Here is a 17,718-nt window from a genome sequence, read left to right on the forward strand (position 1 = left end):
GCTATATCTTCCCGGAGATAATACACAGTCTTTCTTATTCTTTCGATGAGTTAGTGCCATTGAGAAGGAAAGACCAAGTTATGAACATTTGTTACCTGCTGTCATTGTCATGGTTAGATTTGCATGTGCCACCTGGCAGCACTGGAGAGCTATTGCTGAGGAACACAGGTTTTCTGGATACAGTTTGACACCTGGAGGATTTTCATAATGTGAGGAATATGCAAGAAGATATGTTATCCACCAGAAATTTTGTTGCCAAAAGAATGTAACGTTTTCAGCCCAGTTGCACCAGGTATTACTGCCGAAGAGGGGCGCTACCAAGATAGAGAATGAGGAGTGAAGTTGGTTGTACTAGTGGAATTTGCTTCTAAGGAAGGATAATAAAAAGCACAGAAGATGGTAACTTGTGAAAACACAGTCTCGTAAAAAAACATTGTCAATGGGTCAGACTGCCAAAATCTCGACCATGGGTAAATATCTCTCTATATAAATTTCAACCTGCACCAAGCATACTGTCATCTAACACCTAATGCACTTCGACTGGAGAGGGAATATTAAATCCATTCTTCGTATGACTGAATTCAAAAACTGAATACAGATCTAAATGTTTGAAGGGCGATGTTTTTGTAAGATCGAGATTTTGGTCTGCTATTTTGCAAAATATGTTGGTCTGCATATTTTCACATGAAACCATGGTAGACGGTAAAGCTTGCCATCGTTAAAGTGGAATTTTACTTGATAAATTATTAATTGATGGGCCTTTTGCGTTAGTGAATCTGTGGTAGTTGGTGTCATTGTGAGTAGGCTTGCTGATATAATTGACTAAATAAAGGTCGTCTCCACTTCTTTTTCAGAGGCCAGATGTACTCGCTTCTACTGAGCTGCAGGTTTTAAACGAGTGTGACTCCGCCCAGGTAGGTGTATGGTATATCACCCACTTGGGCCTTATATATAGTGCAGTTATCCTGTTCAGGGCCAGCTGCTGCAGTGAGGGCATCTGTCCTGATTATAACAATGTATGGTTCTTGGGTTGAATAGATGCTTTCAAAGCTGCTGGCAGATAGGTGAAGGGTGCATTTTCAGATCAGTGATGTGGCTCTCCTGTTCATAGGTAGCCAGTACCTGAGACTGTGAAGCGGCTGTTCATGGATGTCAGTGCTGTTGAGGTGTCGCATTCCTAACCATAAGTGGATGGTTCTTTTAGGGGCGTTTGGGGAACTTTTTGATACCCAGCTTCAAGGCTGGTTCAAGGACAGGTCAATACTAGGACGCTGCTTAGTTGTGTTAGCAGCCCGATATGGAGCAAAGGTCCCCTACAGCAGCAAATGTTACATCAGTCCCAATTGACTCTCTTCTTCCCTAAATTGAATTTGGGTGTCCTCTTCTGAATAGCACTCAGCCTGTTAGCGTTTTAAGTTGCATGCTCTCACACTAAAAGAGTGGTGTTTAGTATAACTTGGATGTATTAACCTAGATGTACATTAAATATTGTGTTTTAGCAGGGTACAGGTGATTTGTTTAGCCTATTCAGCTCAAAGGTTCAGTTCACCTAAGTCTTTGTTATAATGACAAATGTCCTTGTACTCAACAGGTGAAACAATGTTCATTATTCCAAACTACCAATAGAAGAGTTGTTCGTATACAAGACTTAGGGGAACTGAATATTTGTACCAAGAGAGTGCACTCAGATCTTGTCTCCTTGGAAAAAATTCTCTTGCTCTTACTTTTGTTGTGTAAAGATTAATTTCATCTGAAATTAGGGCAAAGTAGGGCTGGGCTCTCTAAATGTGTGGTGTCTTAGTAGCTCATATACATGTTCAAGAGTGTGTGTGTTAGTCAATGTTGGACTCTAGCAGCACTACACCTTTTTCTTTTCTCACAGGTTTACTGTTGCTTTCTGAATGTATTTCCCTACTTCTATCAGTCAGTGCCAACAACTGTTTACCGTCCATGCCACTGTAATGTCACCATTCAACATGCAATGGCAATATCAATTGGCCTAGCTAATAATTGAAAGTGTCTCTTCAGACACTGATGAGGTTAGGCACTCATTCGCTTATCTTATATGAACTCTATCGCTCAGTTTTGCATTCCTGCATCCTATAATCCATCAGCCTATTCTTGCATTCACTCACTCACCCATCCACAACAAAACACACGCGCACAAACTCAACATGCATGTGCATAAAACAAAAAATACATTAAAAGTAATTTTCAATAAAAAATAAGTGCAAAATTAAACACGGCAGCGGGCAGCCGTCTTGGAATGGTATTGTGCATAGTGTATGCACAGTTAACCAACAATCCACTGTTAAAGGATTATTGGCTTGAATATATGAATAAGTGACGGACCTACTGCCTTTCTTGTAACTTTTCATAATAAACCAGCCAGTCTTATGGCATCCAATATAATTGTTAACAATGAACAAACTAGGTATACAGTCTTTGACATGCACTTGTCAACATAAACAACTCAAGTCATTTGAGTTTTGAACATGAGCTTTCCCCAGAGCAACCATCATATATACAGTCATAGAATTGCAAATATATGCAAAATAACAGTTGGCAAAACAATGTGCGAATCATGATAAAAGGGCCTAAAAAGGATCATTTCAGTGTAAGCCTACTACACCCAGGGATTGTCAGAGGCAGTAACTAATGCCAAAACCCTTGCCTTCTACGGTATTCTGGGAGAATTTATGTGACACAATACTGGTCTACAGGCTTTACCAGAGTACAATAATAATCCACCCTTAACAGACTATTACCTTTAACATATGCCTTTCACAGTAAATGAGTTATGCAAAAGAAACAATCGATGGACGGAATGCTGCCCAATGCAAACATTCACCCCCATTCACAAGGATCTGGGTTAAATCCATCATTCTTTTGCTCACCACACCACCCCAGTTTGGACCCAGCCATAAGCAAATCAGTCCTGACCCTGTTCCTTGTGGGATCAGTCCAGCCCGAACTGCCAATTCAGACTGGTTTCAGGGCATCACCCTTCATCAGCGAGGCTAGCTTGAATCCAGTGGTTTAGTGAGCACGGGACCCATGTCTGGGCATACTCTTCCCACTTAGGGCGACATATGCAAAAGAAACTATTGGTGGATGGAATAATGGACAATGCAAACATTCACCCGCAGTCACAAGGATCTGGGTTAAATCCATCATTCTTTTGCTCACCACTCCACCCCAGTTTGGACCCAGCCTTATGCAAATCAGTCTTGACCCTGTTCCTTGTAGGAACAGGCCAGCCCGAACTGCCAAGCCAGGACCTCTCTGGACCGGAAACAAGCATCCTGGGACCGGTTTCGGGCTTTCAGCATTCTGTCCATCAATTGTTCTTTTTGCATTTGTCATCCTGAGTGGGACGGGTATGCCCAAATGTGGGTCTCGTGCTCTCCATGCCACTGGAGTCAAGCTATCCTGGCTGATGAGGGCTGAAAGCCCGATACCGGTCCTAGGATGCGTGTTTCCAGTCAAGGGAGGACCTGTCTGGCAGTTCGGGCTGGACTGTTCCCATTGGGCACAAGGTCCAAACTGATTTGCATATAGCTGGGTCCAAACTGGAATGGCATGGTGAGCAAAGAAACAATGTGTTCGAGGCATGTGGGCTGCTAAATTCATATCTAGTGCATAGATCGCCGCCTAGTGTTGGGTCCGGATGATTGCACATTGTTGTCCTGGAAGAGTCTTCGAAGAATCACGAGATAGGTGGCTCCTCCCCTGGACTACAGTGCGCATGGGCATCTGCTCCATCCCCAGATTGTTTTTTTCCGCCATTGGGTTCGGATGTGATTTCGACGCCTCCTTGTCGGAATCGAAAAATTACTTCTTTAAGGCCAAAAGGCCTTCGATACTCGCGTCGGTATTGTTGCGAACGGTCCCGAGCATCGTCCGACTCTTCGTGTCGGACTTCTGGGGAGTTGCTACTCTTCGGACATCGAGGCCCTGTACTCGCAGCGAGACACCGACGAAATCATCATGGAACGGAGTCCGTTCAAGCGCTGCCCCGTGTGTGGGTCCAAGTACCCACACATCGACGTACATCCAGTTTGTAACAAATGTCTCTCGCCGGATCACGACGAGGGCAACTGCATGGCCTGCGCCAAATTCAGGTCGAAGAAGACACTCAAGCATCGGCGCGCGGCGCGCCTCGAGGCCTTGCACGCAGCACCGGCACCCGACGACATATTCGACGACCCCGCAGAAGACGGCCAAAGCCGTCATCTTGAGATTTCACCACCATCAACGGAGGTCGAGGCCGATCCTGAAGAATACATCGAAGGACAGAGCCAAGACCTTGAATACGTCGATGAGGTAGGGGACGACGAAGAAGTCTATGGGGCCGCGGAAGATAGCTCAGAGGACGAGCTATGCCCCGAAAGTTACTCGACTCAGGCTCAGGTCACGGGATCGCCACTCGGCCTTACCCACGACCCTGCACCGATATCCCCAGCCCCGTCTTCGGGCCCGGCCACGGATACACCGGAGGAGCCGTTGTTGTGCGTATCGAAACTGAAACCGCAACCAGTACAGTCGACAACATCTAAGATGGCCGACGTCACGCCTAAACCGAAACCGAAACCTACGGCCTCGACAACATCTAAGATGGCCGAAGACACGTCGAAAACGAAACCGAAACAAACGGCTTCGTCGACATCTAAGACGGCTGACGTCCCGTCCAAACTTACGAAGCCGGCGAAGAAGGCCGTCGAGTCACCGGCGCCACACGCGGTGGCCAAGGACACGTCCACAAAAAAGGTGGTCCATCACGTCTCGACGTCTGGGGCGTCACCCTCCAAAAAGTCGGTCGAAGCAAAGGCCACTAAGAGCCCGGATCCAAAGGCCGGAGCCGCTACTCCTCGGCACAAAGACACCGGATCTGCGGTGACGCCGTCGGCGTCTAAGACAGCTGCAGGGCAGCGAACCGTTGGAGTCGAGGATTCGTCGGTGCCTTCTTCTGCCACGCCGAAAGCCTCCAAAGCGGACAAACATGAAGCATCAGTCGTCAAACCCTCGGCTTCATTTACAAAACAGGTCACCGAGTCGCTCAAGAGGATTCGGGAGAAAGCCCTGCCGTCGACAAAGTCTGCGCCATCGGATCCGAAACCGATGGAGCCACCTGCCAAGAAGTCGACTAAACTTATCTATACACTACCACCGAAGGTGCCACCAAAGGCGTTTGCACCCCAAACGGTGCCGAAGACCTCGGGGACTTCGGATTCCACGTCCAGTGCTGTTTTGCCTCGACACACAGCATCTGAGGACGACTGTGAGCATTACATCGATGCCCACACAGGGAAGATGACGCTTTATAAGAGAAAGATCAGTTCCCAGCCACTGGAGACTTTTGTAATTCCACTGAAAAAGAAAAGGCAAACACAGGACTTACCTGCCCTTGTTGAACCTCTGAAACCTCCCCCAAGGAGGAGTCCAACCCCTTCCCCCACCCAATCAGGGGGTGAGGATGAAGACCAAGATGAACAATACAACTTCCCTACTGGCAATGACCCTGATGTGCATCAGGACTCATATGACGACGCTGGGGACCTGGGAAGTCATCAGGTGGTGCAGGACCCACAAGGTTTTGGGGCACGTACTTCACCAACTGAGGATTCAGCAGCTTTCAATGCTTTAATTGAGAGGGCAGCTGCAAATCACGATGTAGATATGCATGCTGACCCAGTGGAAGAGGATTTCCTGTTTGACACTTTCTCTGTCTCAGAAAGAACAGTCAAAACACTTCCTATGTTGAAAGGTGTCCTTAAACATGCGCCAGAGATCTTTAAAGAACCTACAAGGGCGAGAGTGGTAAACCCACGAATAGAGAAAAAATACAGACCAGCACCTGGGGACCCTGCCTATATTCGAGGACAGTTGCCTCTGGATTCGTTGGTGGTCGCGAATGCCCGCAAGAGGGCAAACTCCCAAACAACTGGTGGAGCTCCTCCCCCAGACAAGGAGTCGAAAGTGCTTGAGGCATCTGGCAAGAGGGTCGCTGCGCAGGCTGCTAATGTATGGCGTATCGCAAACACACAGGCCTTGTTAGCGCGTTACGATAGGGCGCATTACGACACCCTAGAACAGCTCCTTCAACATCTGCCTGATGAGTATAAAGAAGCTGGCGAAATGCTCATACAAGAGGGAAAGCTTATATCAAACGCTGCCATAAAATGCGCACTTGATGTAGCGGACACAGCGGCTAGAGGAATTAACACTAGCGTCATGCTACGGCGCCAAGCCTGGCTTCGTATATCTGGATTTAAGCCTGACATCCAAACTACAATCCTCAACCAGCCCGTCAATCCTGACAGACTGTTTGGCCCAGATGTAGACACCACACTTGAAAAAATTAAGAAGGACAACGAAACTGCCAAGTCCATGGGGGCACTTCAATCACAACAGTTCAGGGGCAACACTTTTCGTCGCTCAGGAGCGCGTGGTGTTACCAGAGGACACATGGGACAACAGTCACAATTCACAAAAGGTGGTGCGCAGTCCTCGTATCCCAAGCAAGGTAGAGGGGGTTACCGAGGTAACAGTGCCAAAGGCAGAGGCAGAGGGAACACCAACTCCCGTTCCTCTGCCGCAAACAAACAGTGACTCCCTGTCACTGCCCCCCGACCATCCAACACCTGTCGGGGGAAGACTCCAGCAGTTCCTGCCAGTCTGGTCGTCCATCACCACGGACAGGTGGGTGAGAAAACTAATCCAGTACGGTTATTGTTTGGAGTTAACATCCACTCCTCCAAACATTCCCCCAAGACACCGTCCTATGTCGGCAGAGCACTTGCACTTATTGCAGCAGGAAGTGCTAGTAATGCTGCAAAAAGGAGCAATCGAACTCGTGCCAGTGGAAGAGGAAGGAACAGGGGTCTATTCCCTGTACTTCCTCATCCCAAAAAAGGACGGATCCCTCAGACCCATTCTGGATCTCCGCCCTCTCAACATGTATATACTGTCGGAACATTTCCACATGCTGACCCTGCAACAGATACTTCCCCTTCTAAACCAAGGGGACTTCCTGGCAACCTTAGACCTCAAGGATGCTTACTTCCACATCCCACTCCACCCGTCCCACAGAAAATACCTCAGGTTCACCATTCACAACAAGCACTATCAGTTCAAAGTGCTACCCTACGGTGTGACTACTGCCCCCGAGTGTTTACAAAGTGTCTGGCGGCAGTGGCGGCGCACCTCAGGAGACAAAACATACATGTCTACCCGTACCTCGACGACTGGCTCGTTCAAGCAAAGTCGGAAAGACAGTGCGCCTCACACATGTCCCACACTATTCAACTCCTTCACAGCCTGGGGTTCTCGCTAAACTACCCAAAGTCGCACCTTCAACCAGCCCATGTACGGCAGTATCTGGGCGCGACAATAAACACCCTGGCTGCTATGGCTCAGCCAAACACAGTCAGAATCAACAGCATTCAGTCGCTGATCCAACGATTCAGACCGCAACTCTCCCTGCCAGCGAGAGTGTTCATGCAGTTGATAGGCATGATGGCCTCCTGCATCTTCATAGTCCCGCACGCAAGGTTGCACATGCGCCCCCTCCAGGAATGCTTGGCAAATCAATGGACACAGGCTTGAGGACAACTGACAGACCTAGTGTTGGTGACCGGTCGGGCATACAACTCTCTGCATTGGTGGAATCCACACAACCTTTGCAAGGGACGACCGTTCCAAGAGCCTGTGCCACAGATTGTCCTAACGACGGACGCATCTCTCCAAGGGTGGGGAGCACATGTGCTCCACTACACGGTGCAGGGACTGTGGTCAACCCAGCAACAACGATTGCATATCAACTACCTGGAATTGATGGCAATCTTCATGTCGCTCAAGTCCTCCAAAGTACATCTGTGCAACAAGGTCGTGTTGATCCGGACGGACAACATGACAGCCATGTACTACATCCAGAAGCAGGGAGGTACTCACTCGCCACAGCTGTCTCATCTGGCTCAGAGCATGTGGAAGTGGGCCATTCAGAGGAACATCTTCCTCATGGCAGAACACCTCCCGGGCAAGGACAATCAGATGGCGGATCTGCTCAGCAGGTACAGCCATCAAATGCACGAGTGGGAGATACATCCATCAGTACTCCACCCGTACTTCCGGCAGTGGGGTCATCCACAAATAGACCTGTTTGCCACAAGGGAAAACGCAAAATGCCAAAGCTTTGCCGCCAGGTTCCCTCACCCGGAATCGCAGGGGAATGCGATATGGATGAACTGGTCAGGCAAATTTGCGTACGCTTTTCCCCCAGCGCCTCTCATTCCGCTGGTGGCAAGAAAGCTAAAGCAACACTCGATGACTCTCATCCTAGTTGCTCCAACATGGGCACGCCAACCATGGTACACCACGTTTCTAGAACTTTCCGTGGTACCGCATCAAAGGCTGCATCTCACACCCAGCCTCTTGACGCAGAACCATGGCGACATTCAGCATCCAGATCCGCAACAACTCAATCTGGCGATCTGGCTCCTGAGGTCTTAGAGTTTGGCTACCTCAACCTGCCTCCTGAATGCATGGACATCATCAGAGAGGCAAGGAAGCCCACTACCAGAGCTTGCTATGCAGCAAAGTGGAAGCGGTTTGCCATTTACTGTACTGACAACAATATCAACCCGCTAGATGCATCCATTCCTAACATCATCTGCTAATTGTTACATCTTTACAAATGCAATCTAGCGTACGCTTCCATTCGGATACATTTATCCGCCATAGCGGCTTATCTCCAGAATAGACAGCACCTCTCTGTTTTCAGGGTGCCTGCCATTAAAGCCTTCCTAGAGGGGCTGAAACGAGTCATTCCTCCTAGATCTCCACCAGCTCCTGTGTGGAACCTCAATGTGGTCCTCACTAGGCTGATGGGCCCACCTTTCGAGCCACTGCACTCATGCGAACTTCAGTTTCTAACGTGGAAAGTGGCTTTTCTCGTTGCTATCACGTCGCTCAGACGTGTTAGTGAGCTGCAAGCGCTCACTATCCAAGAGCCGTTCATCCAAATACATTCTAACAGGGTGGTGCTCCGCACTAACCCCAAATTCCTTCCAAAGGTGGTGTCACAGTTTCATATCAACCAAACTATTGACCTGCCTGCATTTTTCCAAAACCCACAAACGGTAGCAGAAAGAATGCTTCATACATTAGACGTTAGGAGGGCGCTAATGTACTACATTGACCGAACACAACCCTTTAGGAAGACACAACAACTTTTTGTTGCCTTCTCCGCACAACACAAAGGCAACCCCATTTCCAAAGCAGGAATAGCCAGATGGATTGTTAATTGCATTCAAATCTGTTATCAAAAGGCTAAACGCACTTTAACAATACCCACAAGAGCGCACTCCACACGCAAATTGGGGGCCTCCATGGCTTTCCTGGGGAACATTCCGTTAGAAGACATTTGTAGAGCAGCCACATGGTCTACACCACACACATTTACCAAGCATTACTGCGTAGATGTGCATTCCAAACAGCAAGCAGCTGTGGGACAGGCTGTTCTCAAGACACTTTTTCAAGCTTCTGCAGCTGGCACGGGCAACCGCCCTTAATGGAGGGACTGCTGTGTATTCTATGCACTAGATATGAATTTAGCAGCCCACATGCCTCGAACTGAATATGCTACTTACCAGTATGCATCTGTTCTTGGCATGTAGGGCTGCTAACATTCATATCGCCCGCCCTCCTCCCCGGTGCCCGTAGCGGCTGCAGACACTCTATTGCATTCATCATTAGCATGGACATCCTTTACACTATTTCACTCCATCTCTGCCACAATGGCTAAAAACAGTCTGGGGATGGAGCCGATGCCCATGCGCACTGTAGTCCAGAGGAGGAGCCACCTATCTCGTGATACTTCGAAGACTCTTCCAGGACAACAATGTGCAATCATCCGGACCCAACACTAGGCGGCGATCTATGCACTAGATATGAATGTTAGCAGCCCTACATGCCAAGAACAGATGCATACTGGTAAGTAGCATATTCAATTTAGGCCCAGATCTCTGTACTGGGGTGAATGTATGACATTGTTCTGCATTCTGTCCATCGATTGTTCTTTTTGCATTTTTCACAGTAAATGGGGCATGTCTACAGACTTGTCACCATAAACAGTTCAAGCCTACACTACTGAGCATTCGCTTACCCACTAGGTGAACAGTACAATACAAACACTCATGTTCAGTGGAAGTGTTTCAAAATGGCACTCTCCTTTACCTGCCAAAATCCTGAAGACGTTAGATCCTAACTTATATCAGGTATTTACAAAACTGTTAAATGCCTCTTTAAATGAATCTCATGTACCCCAGGCATGGAAACATGCAATGGTGGTGCCCCTTCTAAAAAAGGCTGGTGCGGATGTTTCTAATCCTTCTAACTTTAGGCCCATATCCCTGTTGCCCATCTTTTCGAAAATCCTGGAAAGGCACGTCAACACTCAACTGAACCATCTAGTGGAGAGTTCTGGTTTTCTACACTCATCCCAGTCCGGCTTCCGAGCTCACTACTCCACAGAGACAGCACTTCTCGGAGTTACGGAGAGTCTACGACACGGTATCGATCAAGGTGAAACTTCGGCACTCATCCTGCTGGATTTGAGTGCTGCGTTCGATACCGTGTCCCATTCCATCCTTTTGAGATCTCTCCGCTCCCTGGGAGTGGCAGGCCCGGCTTTAGCCTGGATTGCCTCCTTTCTTAGTGGGCGTACCTTCCAGGTTTTCTTGGCTAAAGCTACATCTACAATCTGCTCATTGGAGGAGCCAAGATGGCGACCTGAACAGACGTGTTGATTCCCGGCTCCGCGGGCCTGTGCACCCAGCACCGACATCCTGCCTTTTTATCCTGACTTTTGACCGCCGCGTAGCGATGCTGTGACCGCGCTGATTCTACCTGTGATCTTCTGAGGTCCCTGCGTGCCGTATTGGGAGAGTTATCGTCGTGCTGCCTGGACGACCGCCGTAGCCCTGGCACTGGGACCCGTTTGCCTTCTCTCCGCCGGCGGTCACTGGCCCGGCAACGGCCTGCTGAGCCCGGGGTGCGCCGGTGCGCTCATCCACGTTGCCGTCACAGGAGGGAATCTGACGGACCCTTGACCACCCGAGTGCCTCGCTCCATAAGGACGACTCGTCGTGCAGCCGTTTACCCGCTGTGGCTACCTTCCCTGAGTGGCGCTGCGACTCCTCGAAGCCGCTTCATCTTAGTGGTCACCCCTGTGCTTGCCTTCGCCTAGAGACGGAGCGGCAGTGGCATCCCCCGTGCGGCGCCCCAAGGCCGTGTATTGTGCTTGCAACGGCGACCCGGAGGGCGCTCACTTGAAACCGCGCTCGCCCCCTTCTCCGTGTACGCATCCCGGGGAAGAAGGAATGGCGGCTGCCGTCCCCGAGATGGTGAGGGCTGTCTCGTATTGCGATTCTACCACCCTGCCCGATGGCGAGCCGGAGGCTGCACTTAGAGTACCATTCCCTACTGTGGAGCTGGAGTGCCTGCGATCGATGCCAACGTACGGGGCCATCCTGGCCGCACTTGCTGGGCTCCGCCGTGACTGGCGTGCCTTCTTCGGTGAATTGGGTGAGCGGCTCGACGGTATCCCTCTCTCGGATCGGGGGAGTTCGCCTAACTATCAAGACTGTACTGGCTCGCCTTTGTCTGTCTCTGTGGGGGGCGCCGGGATGCGGAATGAGTGCGGGGAGGTGTTGATTTTCCCTATTTGCAGTGATGCCTGTGAACGGCCGTCCAACTGCTTCAGTGGCGCTACAATGTTTCCCCTTTTGTCAAGGTCTGAGACTTTGTCTACGGAGAGGTTAGTGTTTCAAACTTTGACTTTGCTGACATCGGTCCCCTTTGAACCTGCAGCCTTGCAAACATTTTATTTCGGGCGATGGATTGGATGTCTTTTCATGAGTTCGGGGGTGATTATCCTGTGTGCCTGCAGCTCGGCAAGTAACTGGTGGTGCCCATTTTGTCTCTGCCTCCCTTCTTTTCATCGGTGGTGGCCATTTTGTCCTCCGGCTTTGTTTGAGTCGGACCTCCCCCGGAGACCATGTTTGAAGAGACGCTCAAGATCTGGCCAGGGCTGAGGGAATCTTTATCAACTTTCGTTATGGACTGGCTGGCAGAGACTCGACTCGGACTGCTCTTCTGATATGTTCCTCGTAATTGTGTGTGCCTACTGTGCCAAATTGCCTGAGTCGTGCTGATTCTCTCTTCTTTTGTTTATGTTCCCCCGAACTGCATAATTTTGCGCTGATTTTATCTCTTGGCTGGCGTAGACCTGAACGGAGATGCTTTCCTGGAACATTTGTACGCGCTATTTGCAATTGTCCTTTTTCATTTTAGGTTGCAATTGATGTGTCCGATTTTTGATCCTTTTTACGGGGTGGGTGTTTTAGCGGGCTGGGGGTCTGGGGGTGAGTATTGCTGCTCGTGATATTGGAATTTGTGTTTGATCGGCTGGCGGGGACCCGGACTGTAATGCTATCTCGGTATAATTGGGGGCGCTATTTGTGATATCCCTTCCCACATGCGGTTACAACGACTGTATTCTTTTTTGACCTTGTGTAAGGGGCGGAAGTTTTGTGCGGGCGATGGAGTCCGGGAATCAGTGATTGTGGCCCTCCTCCGGGGTTAGGTGTTTCATGGGAGTTTTAGATTAGGCTGTTCTTTTCTTGCTCCCTATATCTTCGGTGTTATGATACTTTTCTTCTTTTCTTTTCTCACTCTCTTATTCTATATTTCGGGTTTATTGGGCGACAGACACACTGCGGGGGGGGGGGTAGGCTGTAGCCTCTGCATGCGTGTAGGGTGGGGGGTTGGGGGTTGGGTTTTTTGGTTTCTTCTGTTTCTATGGTGCCTTGTTTTTCTTCTTTTTTTTAGTTCTTCTTTTCTTTTCTATCTTGGGTCCATGTCGATGTTGCTGGTGGGCGGGTGGCGGTAGATATTTGTCAAGATATTGGCTCTGTTACCCTTGCTGCACATTTTCTGGGCCGCCATGCCGCCTGAAAGGACTTGACATTGTGTTGCTGGCTGTGTGTGATTCTGTGGCTACTGTTATATTACGCCTACATGGACCCTGTTTTCTTAGTTTATAGTTGCTATTTTCAATTAAAACGGAACAGTTGGACTTTAATAGTTGCTACGGAAAACTTTTAAAATTAACCTTCAATGCTCCTGCGGCGCGATAGCACGTGATTTACAGTGTACCTCCTGACTGCTCGATTATTGATATTGCTGTGCTATTGCGTCACCATGTTGCATGTGCTAATGCTCAAACGATATTTGTGGCCGGCCTGAGGGTTGTAGGCCTGTATTTGTACTTTTGTATATGCACAAATAAAGGTTTTATAAAAAAAAAATTAAAAAAAAACAAAAAACAATCTGCTCATTGGTTATGGTGTTCCCCAGGGGTCTATACTCAGCCCCGTACTGTTTAATATCTACGTAAGACCCCTGGCCACCATTGTGGAGGAAGCGGGGCTGACGCTATTCTCCTACGCCGATGACACCCAAATTGTCTTCTCTCTGTCAGGCAGAGATGAGAACAGCCCCTCTGCTCTAAAGCTCGGCCTGGTACGCGTGGCCGAGTGGATGCAGAAGAACTGTCTGAAATTAAGCGGGGAGAAGACAGAGGTGGTGATATTGGGCAAGAATAAAAATCTATGGGGCCCCCAACATTGGCCTAGTGATATGGGACCACTTCCACAACCAGCCACAGTGGTTCGCAACCTTGGTTTCCTTGTTGATGACAAGTTATCTATGAGGCAGCAGGCTACAAAGGTTGCTGCGATCTGTTTTTCCACCTTAAGATGGCTCCAGAAAGTTTTATGGATGCTGCCCCTATCCACTCAGAGAACTGTTGTCCAGGCGTTGGTTGTTTCCCGCCTGGACTACGGTAATGTTCTCTATTTGGGAGCTGATGCTGCAACCATTAGGATTCTTCAGGTAGTCCACAATGCGGCTGCCCGCCTACTTCGGAAGGTTCCTAGGAGAACTTCAGCATCTTCTGCTCTGCGTGACTTACACTGGCTTAAAATCTCAAGCCGGATTAAATTTAAAGCCTTATGCTATCTGTTCAAGATTAGGCAGGGCACAGCCCCTAAATACCTACAGAACTTAGTTCAACCATACAGGACTCATCGAACCCTTAGATCTTCTGGAAATGGAGACTTTATTATCCCAAGATTCAAACTTGCCAGAATGGGTGGGCGGTCCTTTGCTCATCTAGGTCCCAAGCTCTGGAACGCTTTACCAGTTGCTCTAAAATTGGAGAATAACTTGCTGCAGTTCCGGAAGGGACTTAAGACCTTGCTTTTTGAGTGATCTGCCCGTTGTCCTGGTCTGCTTGATATTACCTGATACTTCTTTCTTCTTGAGTCTATCCCTAGCGCCGGGAAACCCACTGCGGGTAGCTGTTGCGCGTTACAAGTTAAATAAATAAATAAGGTCACCCAAACGTTTTGCCTTCCTCCTCCTCTTTTTCTGATTTTGTTGGCTTTAGGACTCAGGGCACTTTACCCCTGCTAACCAGTGCTAAAGTGCATGTGCTCCTTCCTCTAAACATGGTATAATTGGTTTACACCTGTTTGGCATACTTGATTTACTTGTAAATCCCTTGTAAAGTGGAACACCATATACCCAGGGCATTTAGATTAAATGCTACTAGTGGGCCTGCAGCACGGATTGTGCCACCCACATAATTAGCCTCTCAAACCTGTCTCAGGCCTGCCATTGCAGGGCCTCTGTGTGCTGTTTATTGCCATACAGACTTGGCGTTTAACACTACTAGCCCAGCTTGTAACGCCCCTTTATTACAAGAAAGCCAACCCTAAGGTATACCCTAGATAGCCCAATGGGCAGGGTGCTGTGTAAATGAAAGGTAGGGCATTACTGGTATGTTTTGCATGTCCTGGTAGTGACAAACAGCCTATTTCATTTTTCACTTCTGTGAGTCCTACTCCTTTCATAGGCTAGCATTGGGAATTCCTTAATACACTTTTAAGCTGTAATACCTGATCAGAGAAGAGTAGTTTTTTCATGTTTTATATGTTTGGAATGGTAATGATAAATCCTCCTTACTGGTAACGTTGGATTTAGCATTTCTATTTTAGAAATGTCACTTTTAGACACATCTGGGCTGGGTGACAGCTACATTTTGTACATTCCCGTGAGACAGCCACAGCATAGGAAGGATAGGTGTGTCTGAGTACCCATCTACATACATCCACTTTCCGGTGGCCTTGCCTGGGCAAGATGGAAGTGAGGGGATAACCCTTCACTCCAATAAGCAATGTCCTGTCTCCACACAAGGGACTGATTACTCCCCACAGATGGCAGACACAACTGGGTTGAAAGGGATACTTGTGCACTTCAAAGTACTGATTCCCTCACCACCTAAAATAAGACACTATTGAACTAGTAACTGAAGCTTTGTCAGGAGAACTGCTGTGTTGCTTAAATAACTCAACTAGACTGCTGACTGGGACGCCTGCTTTTCTGTGTGTGACCCTGCTGCTCACTTGACTGCTGAAGGAGAGCTGGAGTATGCCTTCACTCCAAGTGATCTGCAAGGGTTTGTTGGCTTGCCTCCTGTAGCTTGAAACTCAGGGATATCAAAGTATCTACCCCTTCTCCTGTGCCTGGCTCTCTGGAAATGGCCCAGATACTTGCAACATGGATTTCGACACATCTCCTGTCTGCGTGTAGCAGAACCGGTACATCGAGCCGGTTGCGGGGAGTAAACTCTGCGCATTTCCTCAGAACCAACTCCAGAGTTCTCAAGAAGATCAGGAACGACTGGCCGCAAGTCATCCTTGTTGCTTTGGATTGGGCACAGAGAGTCTGGTATCCTGAGCTGTTGAGCATGGCCATTGGTCCTTCAATCAGGCTGCCCCTTCGGGAGGATCTTCTGTCGCAGCAGCAGGGGAGGGGTCTCCTCTGGAACCTGTCAACGCTCTGTCTTCTTGCATGGAAATTGAGCGGCAACAGTTGACAGCTTTCGACCTTACTCTCAAAGTCTCTGACATTATCTTGCCAGCATGGTGACCCTCCACCAACACAGTTTACGCCTGCTGTTGGGTAAAATTTGTTGCATGGTTTACAGAAAGGCAAATTGATCACCTTTTTGTCCCTCTTCCTCAGGTTCTCCTGTTCCTCCTTTCCCTTACCCAGCAGGTACTGGGCACTCTGAGGGGATATCTCTCTGCTAGTTCAGCTTTTCTGCGGTTGCCTGTCAGCCATCCCTTTTCAAATACCCTATTGTTAATAGGTTGCCACCTTATCCCTTTTTTGTTTGTGAAAATCTTTTTATTGTAGTAACTAGCTACATAAAATCGCACATCAGTCGCCATCTGAAGTTCATTGGCACATAAAAATAAAGTCAACCACGCAATCAGTATTAACAATATGACCTGCATACAAAGATCAAGCTCCTGGATAGACACCTATGTATTAGCATAGGCGTCCCGTAGGCCACAGAAATGAAGAAGGCCATCCTCAAATCATCATCTGCAGTTCAGTCCCCACATATCCCCCCAAATCCATTGCATGTCCATAGTGATCAGCATTAGCAGTCCGTTGGGCTCAAAGGAGGCAGAGTGACTCATAAAATCATCATAAACAGTGTACTCAAGAGTTGAAGACCAGAATACATGCACCACATTAAGCAGGGTCAGACACAGACTGGGTATCCATCAATTCTCCCCTGTACCGTCTCTATGCTGCCCATATTTTCTCCCATTTCTTGGGGCATCCTCTGCTTTTATATATTACTTTCTCAGCCCGTTGGCACCAGTCCAGGTCCCGCCCCCATTCTTCCACTGTTGGCAAGAGATCACTTCCCCATAATCTTGCTAAATTTCTCTTGGCGACCATACTCGCCAAAGTCAGCCATACCTTGTCCCACTTCGGCCAAGTGATGTCGCTCGTCACACTCAAGATATGCCATCTGGCTTCTAGTGGAACTTCTGCGTCCACCACTTCCGACATGATGTCTGCCAGCCTGGACCAATATTCCCGGTCTCTGGCACAATCCCACAAAATGTTAAAAAAGATGCCCTCCTCCCCACACCCCCTTATGCAAAACCGAGAATCTACATATCCTATCCTGTATTGTACCGTGCACGGTGTGTATAAACGGTGTAAAATGCGTAACTCAACCAGTCTAAACCGGGCACGAATCGCCACCTCCCGGGGACTCTGCAGTGCCTCCCTCCAGTCATCGTCCTTTAGCAGCCCAATATCCGATTCCCATTTTTCCCGCAAAGGTCCCAGTGGGTCTGCCAGGTTATTAATGAGCTTTTTATACGTGAAGGAGATGGCTTTGTCGATCATGGGGTCCATCAGTAACCTGTCTTCCAGCGGGGCATACTCTGGTAGTTGCTCCCCTTGGCGCAGATGTTGGTTTAGGGCATGTCTAAGCTGTTGGTAGTGTAAGAACTGCCCGCTCCCCATTTGAAATTCTGCCTGTAAGGTAGCAAATCCCACCATACCCCCCTTTTCCAGATATCACCCAGCACATCAATACCAATTAGGCTCCATTGACGAAGACCCTGTTATTGCGCAACCTCTGGGAGGAAGTTCCCGGTCCATAGTGGGGTTTGCGCCGTGAGTTTCGCCTCCCAGCCCAGCAGTTTCGTCGCCCGCCTCCACACCCCTACCACCGCTGCCTTTTGGGGTGGCGAGTCCTCCCTCATACGCCCCCTGCTG

General features: G+C 48.8%; 1 protein-coding gene across 2 annotated transcripts in view; it reads left to right on the forward strand.

The window, feature by feature from the left end:
* Positions 1 to 17,718, forward strand: part of FANCE (FA complementation group E) — a 177,329-nt gene that overhangs the window by 99,196 nt on the left and 60,415 nt on the right. For both annotated transcript variants that reach the window (XM_078644313.1, XM_078644314.1), the window contains exon 5: positions 855 to 914. In XM_078644313.1, coding sequence (XP_078500439.1) covers positions 855 to 914 — 60 coding nt within the window. The remainder of the gene's footprint in view (positions 1 to 854; positions 915 to 17,718) is intronic.

Source organism: Lissotriton helveticus, chromosome 5_1, assembly GCF_964261635.1.
Source record: "Lissotriton helveticus chromosome 5_1, aLisHel1.1, whole genome shotgun sequence".
Lineage (NCBI taxonomy): Eukaryota > Metazoa > Chordata > Amphibia > Caudata > Salamandridae > Lissotriton > Lissotriton helveticus.